This window comes from Limulus polyphemus, unplaced genomic scaffold (genome assembly GCF_000517525.1).
Source record: "Limulus polyphemus unplaced genomic scaffold, Limulus_polyphemus-2.1.2 Scaffold318, whole genome shotgun sequence".
NCBI classification, from domain to species: domain Eukaryota; kingdom Metazoa; phylum Arthropoda; class Merostomata; order Xiphosura; family Limulidae; genus Limulus; species Limulus polyphemus.
Window position 1 is genome coordinate 135,140 of NW_013665928.1, and position 11,364 is coordinate 146,503.

General features: G+C 31.0%; 1 protein-coding gene across 3 annotated transcripts in view; it reads left to right on the forward strand.

Annotated features, from left to right (window-relative positions):
• The first annotated feature begins 4,479 nt into the window (after nt 1–4,479).
• Nucleotides 4,480–11,364, forward strand: part of LOC106457336 (kinesin-like protein KIF2A) — a 58,666-nt gene continuing 51,781 nt past the window's right edge. For 2 of the 3 annotated variants that reach the window (XM_022383215.1, XM_013916738.2), the window contains exons 1-2: nt 4,480–4,844; nt 5,348–5,442. In XM_022383215.1, the coding sequence (XP_022238923.1) occupies nt 5,382–5,442 (61 nt within the window). In that variant the 5' untranslated portion in view covers nt 4,480–4,844; nt 5,348–5,381. The remainder of the gene's footprint in view (nt 4,845–5,347; nt 5,443–11,364) is intronic. The other variant, XM_022383216.1, reaches the window with a different exon arrangement.

Genomic DNA, 11,364 nt, shown 5'->3' on the forward strand with positions numbered 1-11,364 from the left:
TTAGTACGTTGCATTTTAGTTAGTACGTTATTATTAAAAAGTTCAGTAAATTATTCAAGACTAATTCGCTCTCCAATTAATGAAATAATTACACATATCATACATACAGCTAAAACTCAAGTGTTATCGTTTTTGCTGCCATCTATTGACCATAATTGAAATGCCAAAGAAAATACAATAGACGATTATTGTGTATTGTTATAACGTTGTTTTTTCACTGGCGGATTCTTTTAAATTATCTGGAAAAAAATGATTCACCTTCAGGTCCACGAAACACTAAAAAAATTAGTTTATTTTCTTATTTAATGCTTCTACAAACTTAAACACTGTGGTAAGTTGTACGCCACTTTACAGATAATGCTAGCCGTACTACACTAACATAAAAATAGTCAACTACTTGTACAAGTAACTCAATATGCGCAATTTATAATACAGATACAAATACTTAATTAAAAACGAAACCACACTGACTGTTTTACTCTACGAGCTAGAGACAACGCTCTTTCTTCTCAGAAGTCTTGTTAACTTTTGTTTGATGCTTTATATAAAATCTACCCTCGAATTTCTAGAAAATTCTGATGGCAAATCCTTAAGAACTTTCCACGTTTTTAGGACTATCTTAACATCATCATTACGACCCGTAGCTTCTTCGAGCTAACATCTAAATTCCAACATCAAAAATAGCTTATAATAGTATGCATATGTAGTTTTTGTGAATATAGAATCTACACAAAGAATCAAAAGTAATCATAAGAGTTTTAACAAGTATATATTGGTTATTTAATAATTTTATGGAATTCAGTGAGTTCACACGTTTTCACCTATGCTCTTCTGCATTAACAAAATGGCATTAAGATAATACTGTAGTATAATATACATAGATATCTTGATATAACCTACATTTGCCAGAAAGGATAGTATTGTTATCTTAGTAGAAGATTGCCCGATGGGAATCGAACCGCGGAGTTTTGCATTGTAAGTTTATAAGTTTACTGCTGAGTCATTATGGGTTTGTTTCTTTGTTTATTTTAGAGCAAAGCCACATCGGGCTATCGGCTGTGTCCACCGCAGAGAATCAAATCCCGGATTTTAGCGTTGTAAATCCATAAACTTACCATTGTCCCATTGGAAGACGTCACTGCGGGATTACCTGCCAGATAGGATAACTATTAATATCGAACGACTACAGTGATTGCACACACTAATAACATAGATAATGAAAACCTTACGCCCAGTCACACTGTAGAGTGCAAAAACAAAACAAAATAAAACACCTATATTCTTCATTATATTATATAAAATAACGCTAAATATAAACTAGTACAAATAAAATTTATGGTAATTACAACTAGGATTAAACTACCAACCGATATAATCGAAGGAAATGTAGTTTGTGATCAGTTGTTATTGTTGTTGTTTTCTTGGCGCAAGCTATACAACAGGATATCTGCACTCTGTCCACCACACGTTATTAAACTTCGAATTTTAGCGTTGTTAGTCCGTAAACTTCCCATCGACACAGTGGGGTATGGTTGTGATGAAAAAATTAATACAAAATGTTTTCTTTTTCTTTGGAACTTTTTTAACAAGTGTACTTCTTATCTGGCTGGACCTTTCATATTTTCAAAGCTCGGTAAAGGTAACGTACTTTATAAACAGGTATTTTAATATCATTAAAAACTAATAATCATTAACAAGATGAAAAACTTGGGATAGTGTAGAGTTTGTTTGTACGTACATATTTTTATATCTTTATTTCGTATACCTGTATTCATGTAAAGCTACACATAGCCATCTCTGGGTGTAATCTGACAGACTATAGAGACTAATAGACAACAGCACACACCGTCAATCTATGGCTTATTCAAATCGAATAGTGGGATTTTACTATCGCTCTTATAACATACTCACTGCACCAAAGTGAGAAGCATGATTTTGGGACAACAGGACGCGAAACTTCGAGCCTAGGATCCACATTTAGCTAACCATTAGGTCACCTCTGGACGATTTTCTTAGTATAAAACAAAGTTTACTGTAATCGAGTTTTCCAGCTAAGTCTAATATTAAAGCACAGCATTAAACCTTATCGGACCATAAATTATGATCAATAAAATGTTTAGTTTTAAGCATTATCGGCTTATACTAGAATATCCATATTATACTTATGCTCTTTAGAATTTCAAAAAAACCACTAAGGACTTGGCTATGTTTCAGTTGTTGATACACCTTGCCTTACTTTGGTTAATATATTTTCTTTCCCTCGCTAGCGATGAAATATTTGCTTCACAGATTTACATCTACCTTGTAAAGCAGCGCTTGTGTGTTAAATGAAGTATTTTCATAATTGTTTTGGTCATTCGCATCACTGGTACGTTTTTTTGTCTACCATAAAATTGTCTCCATTGGCAGCATCCCTCCAAAAGGATTATATTATTAATAATAATACTTTTAATTTAATAGGAATAGCATCAAGTTTTCTGTGCTGTTGTAACAGTTATTCTAAGTTATAGCAACAGGAACAAATAACACTTGCTAGATGAGGGGAATCAACGAATCGCGCATCAGTGGGTGTTGGAAGATGGAGATTTTTGTCTTGGGGTTCTAATACTCTCAGCTCCATCAATAACCATTTAGTTTAGTTAATGACTTCAACAAGTAGAGGCAAGAAATATATCATTAAGTTAAACTGGGTTTCTAACTGGCTAAGTTGAAGAAGACAGATTGGACACAAGATAAGTTAAAATTAGAAACAAACTATTTTTCTATAAGGGGCATTTCTCTAGATAACATAAATCCTGAGAAGTTCTCAAGATTCTCGTGAATGTCTTAGAAGATATACGGATTCTGCAAATTTCATTTAGATTGGAACAAGTAACCATAATGCATGTGATACTAACGTCTTGGTCAGCGCATAAGCCTCCACGTATTTCTAAACCTGCACACGACCGACACCACTGGAGTAGGTAGCATAAAGCACAAGACCAGAATAATTCTTCAGCGATATTTTCGTAGTAGAATCATAAATACCTAAGTAGGATAACACTGAAAATGTGTAATCAACACAAACAATAACATCACGACAGTTTAGAATTGGTTTCACTGTACGAAATCATATACGTGAAAAAAAAAAAATAATTACCAAAACTAAAACTGTTTTTCTTTCTAAGGTAAAAATGGAAAGAAGAAATAGTACTATAGAAATTAATTCATACGTCAAAATTCTTGATAAGTGTGGTTTTGATATATGCAAATATGGCACAGTTTGTTTAATTATTTATAATTTGACAAAAAACAAATATGATGACTGAATCTGATAGTTTTTTTTTTCTAACTTTCAAACATACGAATGTGTTAAACAAACTAATAACAGGCTATCAAATTGACGTTGAATCTTATCTTTTTATGAAAAACACATACCTGAATTCTAGGGGTGCATATTTTTAATCTTTATATTGTGGCCTCAGTTTAGCTTAACTTATCACTTCATTCTGTTAGGATGAAAAAGCAAAAGTTAGCCATTATTCTCCTTGTGGCTCAGCATTAAGCCTAAGGACTTTTAACGCTAAAAATCGGGTTTTGATTTTCACTGTCAAGAGAGCACAGATAGCCAATTGCTTACCTTTGTGTTTAACAAGAAACAAGAATAGTGCGGCAATTATGGAAATTATACACGGAGAACGTGATTAAAAATGCTTAAAATAACTTCCCGTAAAATATAAAATAAAAAAGTTTAAAAGTGCAATACGATTACAATAATACCAAAAAACAAACAAACATTTGTTAATACGGTCATTTCGGAATTGTTTTAGATTTAATTATCAGCGTTAAAATCTCAAAAGTTAGTTCACAGTATTCTAATGACAAAAAAAAGTATTTTTAATACAATCAAAAGTTTAGAAAGAACATATTTTAACGGTAACATTATAACGGAATGTACGATAAAATGTGCAGCATACATATGCTTAATAATATTAAGACAAAACATTATAAAATATTTAAGAAAGAGTTAAATGTAAGTATAAACACTGCATTTTTTAAAAAATGATAATGTTATAATCAAATGAAAAGACTGGGGATCTGGAAATGTTATTATTTAGTGTTGGATGACAATTAATAAAGGAAAAGTTTTCTTTAATAAAGACTTTGTAATATGTTTTTCTGGGGTATATTTCATATTTGTATATATTAGTGTATTTTGAACATTTATTATAAAACTTCGTTTTCCACCTGATGAATTAGTTGCAATGCGATCGATAAAACATCCTGTTATTTATGCTTTGTGAAACTATTTTTACCTTTTATCTGGACAACTGATAGAAATAACTCTTGGTTGTTCTACATTGACATTAAGAATGAAAAATATAAATATTTTAGGTAATATTTTATATCCACTAACCCTGTTACCAAGTGATATTAAATATTTACAAATGGTCGTGTTAGTTGGCCATCTTCTGGCTAAATTGGGAAATTCAGCACTGTGTAAAGGGTAAAGGATACTTTCACTCGTTTATCTGAGTCGAGCTGGGTAGGAGTTTTAATTTTTAGTAGGGAGTATTTGTAGCAGTCAATTGATTGACACCAAAGGAACGAATTGCGCATAGTTTATGTACTGTGAAGTTTACTTGGTGTATTCTAAACAGTTTTAAAATAAGTGTTTGAGGCTACAATATCGCAAATGAAAAGAAGGAAAACTGGAATATTGTGATATAATTATAAGTAAAACATGAAGTAGGCAAACGGACAGTGCAAAGACGAGTTGACGTCTGTTTCCAGTACGACGAGTTATGCTAAACTGTTAACTGTTACTAGTGTTAGTACTACTAATAGTATTAGTAGTACTAGTGGTAAGTAGACTTTACTTAATTTATCAATTGCCTTACTTATTAATATTATTGTTTACTTAACTGTAACAGTTTAAGCCGACAACATGATTCTAATTTCGCCAGCTATCGCTATTAACTGTTGCTTATTTTCTATTGAAGTTGTATTTAAATTATTATTGTGTCGTCATTTTGTTGTGACGTATATTTTTGTATCTGATTCATAAGCTGTATCCTTACTTATTAAAAACTTAGAAGAATATATATAACATCATTTATAGCCTAATAGTAATATTTAATAACTAAAATATAATGAATGACTGCGACAGTGACATTATACTTTTGATAGTCAAGAAAAATTCACAGGGACGTATATATATTATAACTTATAAGTATCATTTATTAAATCATTGATAAAGAATTGAAATCCTTAAAAAAATACTTACAAGTTAAGGTTAAGCTTTGTGACTACATTCATAAACCAGACTGTTATAAAGTATATAATTAATATGTAATACTGTTAATAGTTCCTTGACTTTGGTGTGGAATTGTACTTTCAAAATGGATGGAGAATTTGGATCACTGAAAGTTGGAATGAATGTTGATATTCAGCGGTCAGATGGTAAGTTGATTTAATGTAATATTAAAGTCTTAATTGACCTAGTGTACACAGAGTGAAAGCAAATTGAATATACATTACCCTTTCAAGCAAATGTTAGAGATCTGAAGCTCTTGGGCAATTTTTCTAATATGTTACCAGAATAACTTTTCCTACTTATATTAATGACTTTGATAAGTATGTGATTAGTAAAGTTTCCTGATAACATTAATTAAACTTTTGGTTATTTTTTGCTACATTGAGGTACTAAAGAATGACTTGGCAAGTTGGACAAACTATGTTTAATTTTAGTAAGTGCAAGGTAATGAATTTGGATCACACACTTAATGTAGATATGAACCTAATCAACACTGGCTGCTGAATAAATGGATCTTGCATGATGGTAGATAAGTCACATAAACCATTGAGGTAGTACTCTGTTGCTTAGTAGGAAAGGTATATTAAAATAGAATTTTAGGATGTGTTTATAGACTTAATGGTTGTGAGTCAAAAGAGGTATTTATCTGTTATAAAAGATCACTGTTTAAGACTCAATTCAAGTATTGTGTACAGTTTGGGTTTTTACATTATCTAATTCTAAGAACCCATGAGTGAAAGTACAGAAGAATATGTAATAATATGTCATCTACACTACATATGCTATATACCAGGGTTCCTCAAGCCAACTGAGGTGCAACAGGCATAGTAGTGGTTGAGGTACTATTTATATCATCGGTTTCATGAACAACACCATTTATGGTATGAACTAGATTAAGTAAGTGAATTGTAAAATATTATTAATTATTTATTTAAACCATTTACAAATTAGAATTTAGGATAAACAAGAATACTGACTTAGTAGAAAGGGGTTCAGAGGAGAACTGATATGATGATTCCAAGGATGGGTGGATTATCTCGTGGGGATAGATTAACATCTCAGTTTATTTCCTTCTGAGAAATGGTGATTTTATTCAAGTTTACGAGATCATCTAGGCAGCTGATAAGATAAAGGCCTCTGAATTTTCTAGTGCTGATTGCAGAGGACATAACATTAAATGTTTTGTTTTTTTAACAGGGTGATTAGCTATGGAATGAGTTTCCATTAGCTGTGGTGGATACCAACATTTAAAGTTTAAAAGGAGGAATTGGTAATTTCTGGAAAATAAAGGATGAATTTCTCCTTTTTTTGTGTGTGTATGTGTTAAAGGGTAGCCCTGAAGGTCCAACTCAACTCCTTTGTCCATGCCTTTATATGCTGTGTTCAAAACTTTTTTTCAAATATGATCAGAAGAAAAGAAGTGTAAAGTTAAATTTTTCAATCTGTTAAAAACAGAAAGTAAACTTGCATATAAATATTACTTAGGACAATGGTTCTTAACCATTTTTGCTCCATGCCCCACCATCGACACCTCAAAATATTTGATGCCCCCTTAATATCAAAACAAATTTGGTGTTGAAAAGGTATAACAATATAATGTAAAATTTAGAAATTTACCAAAATTTCATACTCAAATTAAAATTGTTTTTTATTGTAGCATTATCAAATTGCCCCCCCCCCCCTGTGGGGCGTGCACCCCACGTTCAGAATCACTGACTTAGGATGTTATATGCTGCTCTACACTTAGACTAAAAAGTGGTAGTAAAACAATGTATGTGATCTAATGCCAATCATTTTTGTCTTAGTATTATTAATAGTGCCTGGAAAAATGCTAATTAAGTCATTAAATACATTTTTAATGATTTAAAAACTGTAAGAATGGGTTTCTCTAGTTCAAAGGTCTTATCTTAGAACACCCATCATAATTATGGTATTTGAATGCCTTTTTCATCCTCAGTTTCAGATGTGGGATACCAACAAAACTCTGGGAGTCAAGCATTAACCACAATTTATCAGAATGGTATTCAGTGGTTACCATTTTCTGTATTCTATTTATTTCAGAGAAAAAAAGTATTGAAAAGGAATTTGCGGAAAAAAAAAAGTGTGTGTGTGTATGTATGTATGTATATATATATATATATATATATATACATGATGTCATAAAAATATGTAAGTTCAAAGAAGTCTTGATAAAAATGATAAAAACCCTATAACTTAAACACTTTCAAAAAGTGGACCTTTCTTCTTCAGGGGCAAACTGTAGAAGGAAGGTCAACTTTTCAAATGGGCTTGGGTTATAGAGTTTTTTATTGTCTTACAAAGATATATATATATATGTTAATTCAAATTGTCAGGAAATAGGATTCCATTTGTTGTATGAGCACGTGAACAATTATTCTAACCCTGATTTGGATCCAAACCATGATCTTCATTATAAAAGGGTCTTGTTCATCCTAATGGCACAAGATTGCCCCCTGGAAAAATTGGGCATTGTGTATGGAATATAATGTAATAATTCTAACTCATCTTATGTAGGATTAATTGGACATTGGTTAAAAATTTGTATTAATGAACACAGAAAAGCTATTTAAAAACAAAAAACTGTAGCTTCCATTATATACAGGTCATAGATCTTTGACCAGTCATAAAAGTGATTGAAATAAAATTAAAGTTATTGACATCATCATTATCGTGTTTCTATACCAAATGATGATTTCTTATAGGCTGACATTTAATGATTTATCGATCAGGCTGACAGCATCTTGGGCGTGTTTACAAATGTTTATTACCTTTGTAAGATATTTACAATGTGCCACTTTGGCTCAATCATTTTTGTATATGTGTGAACATGATTTTCTGAAGATAATTAGTAAACCCTTGAAAATGGTGACTGGCAGTTTTGTAATTATCTTTTGTCGGTGTATTTCTTTTTATAGGTTTATTAAAAATTGCTAATGTCCTAGTAGTATACATCTATTTCATGCTACCAAAGTTTTTTCGATGATATAACCTCCCTACTTTTGAGCTTAATATTTCTCTAAATAAATGAATATTATATGCTCTTAAAACCACTTCTAAACATATAGCATGACATAAAGAAAAGGGACCATTTGGGCTTTCAAGCTGTCTCTGTGTGTCTACCACCAAGAAAAAATAAACATTTATTTTTCAGGATATTATTGATTCCTTGTTTAAGCTGTTGTACAGGCAAATCATTCCATAAGCTACTCATCCTTTTATTATAAAACCATCTAAACTGAAGTTTTCCCCATGTTTTATACATATTTTCTTTCATCCTGCTATCTTTGAATTTAGCACAAAGAAATCAGAGGTCTTTTATCCTATCAAAATCCTGGAAAATGTTGCAAACTTCGACAATCACCTCATATCTTTTTTTCTCAAGAGAAAATGTATTAACCTATTCCCATAAGGTAACCCTACCATCCTTGGATTCATCCATATAGACTTCTCTGAACTGTGTCTAGTCAGTCAGTATCATTTCATATTTAAACTAGAAAACAAAATCAATACACAGTATTCTGAAGTGAGGCCCAATCAGAGATTTGTATAAATAGATAGTTAGTTCTTTTGTCTTTGAGAGGAACCAATTTAGCATTATTTTTTATATCTGATGTGGGTGTCTGTTGGCAAATATTCATTTATACATGTCACTCATTATCATTAGCATAAATCACATAATACACTGAATATATCTTAATAAGCACTACTTATCATATGTACAAACTTATCTTCATAGGTATAAACCATTAATACAAGTCAAGCTATAATGGCATAACTCAACAGTCAGTCATACGACAGTGACTAATGTGGGTCATTTTTTATGAGAGATATTTTGGAGGTCATTAATATAAACTGCATGGTTTGAATAGTTAAAAGGGAAAGGGAGAAAACTTGCTTAATAGAATTAAGTTTACTGCCTTTCTGATCAGGAAATTTACATGCAGGTTGGATAGGCTGCTAATGAAAGTGTGCTAATTGTTACTGCTATAGGAAACTTTCATTTTTAGTAAAGCTGGACTATAATACAATTAATTGATGTAACTGATTACCTATGAGTATTGATGACAGTAATTTATTAATCAGAATTATGATTAAATTGATTAATTTCATGAAAATAATCAACCAATCAGAATAAGTGTTGTTCATTATTACCATTTTTCATTTTTCAAACTATCCAATATATTGACATTATTATTTTCAGTTTATTCAGATTTGTTCAGCATAGTTCATTAGATTCACTACAATAATCAACTTATCAAAATCAGGGCTTCCGTTTATTCCAACTATCCAGTAATCAAAATATAGCCTTTATAATTATTATCTTTTTAATAATTCAAGTTCAGATTTGGGGTCAATTCCCTTTGCCTCCAAACATCTGACACTTTCAGCAACAAAGGTGTTACATTTATTTTTGAGTCATGGCAAAGCTGTGGCCAGTCAATAAGGAAATCAAATTGAATTCAGTACTCATAGTGTAGTCTTAATTGTTTGTTCCAATCCTGCATTTTTCAAGCAGTTCAAAGTGTAATATTAACAATCTTAGACTAAAGTAGGATATCTTGTTATTATATCGTGGTCATAAATATGTTCCTTCCGTGATAATTAAAATTTGTAACAGAAAATAAATTGCACAATTCTCAATTATCTTTATTCAAAATAATGTGATTTGGAGCTCATGAGGATTATATAGTATAAGCATTTGTCTTTACATCTACCAGTTGTCACAAATAAATATAAACCACCTATCCCTAATCAAGGTAGCAATATCATAACCTTTCCAATTATGAGAGTTTAAAAATCCTGAGGCAAATGGAGTGCACCTTCAACAAAAAATGTTGAAATGTGAGGTGAAGGTTGAATGTGCACTTGTTTTTTGAGTGCATGATATTCTTATTAAAATAAATATTTGTATGTTTATATAAACATTGAAAATTATTTCTTTTTGTAAAGTGCAAGCATTCGTACTTGAATAGTAATTTCATTGATCTTCATATTTGTGTATTTAAAAAATTTCACACCATGAGCTAGTACCTTTCCTTATGTCAGCACATAGCTTACAGTTCTAGACACTGAGAGCAGTTAGCAATTTACCTACCATCTATGATTCTGTCATTGCTCTTTTTTTATTTCAAAGTAATACCTTTTTTGTCTTAGTTTTGGACAGCAACGTGTCAGACGAAATTAGGCCAGAACTCGATGTTTTGTATAATTCACTCTGAAGATTTTGTTTCACTACATGTGATTATGTAATAGAGATTTATCTTAAATGGTGAACTTTGCAAGTGGATTTCAAACCTAAACATTTAGATCTTAAATTCTAACTCAACTATTTTAGGTAGAGTGATATTCTTTTTTATTTCCATTTGCATTTTTTTTAAGTAGTTCCATACTTATTTTTTTACAATAAGGAAAACAAACTAAATTCAATACTCAAAGTGTAGTCTTAATTGTTTATTCCAAGCCTGCACTTCTCATGCAGTTCAAAGTGTAGTATTAACAATCTTAGACCAAAATAGGAAATTTTTTTATCATTGGTAAAGCTGTGGCTGAAGGCTGAAATTCAGCATGTATTTGTAAAAAGAAGGTTTCGTACATATATATTAGTATTATGTATTGTTTCCTCTTTAATCAGTGCATACAAGTAAGCAAAAACTGGTATCTGGAAACAGGTGTCTGCATGTACATCGTGTTTATAGATTTGAAGAAATGTGTATGTGTGTGACTTATGAATGGGGACAAGGTGCTATAGATCTGTTGCTTGTTTCCTTGACAACAAAACATGCCAAGCAGAGGATGCAGTGGTAATTATGTGCATGTACATTTATACTTGTACTGTAGTAGTCAGAATCACCTACTGGACTTTATACAAAAATATTGATCATGAGTATTATTCTTTTATTTTTTATATTTTCATAAATACTCAGCTTTTCTATCATCTTGGTATTTTGCTGCTATTTCGTAAAGGAATTACTGTATAAATGCTTATTAACATATATCTCTCTACATATATATATATATATATATATATATATAGTGAGATATTATTA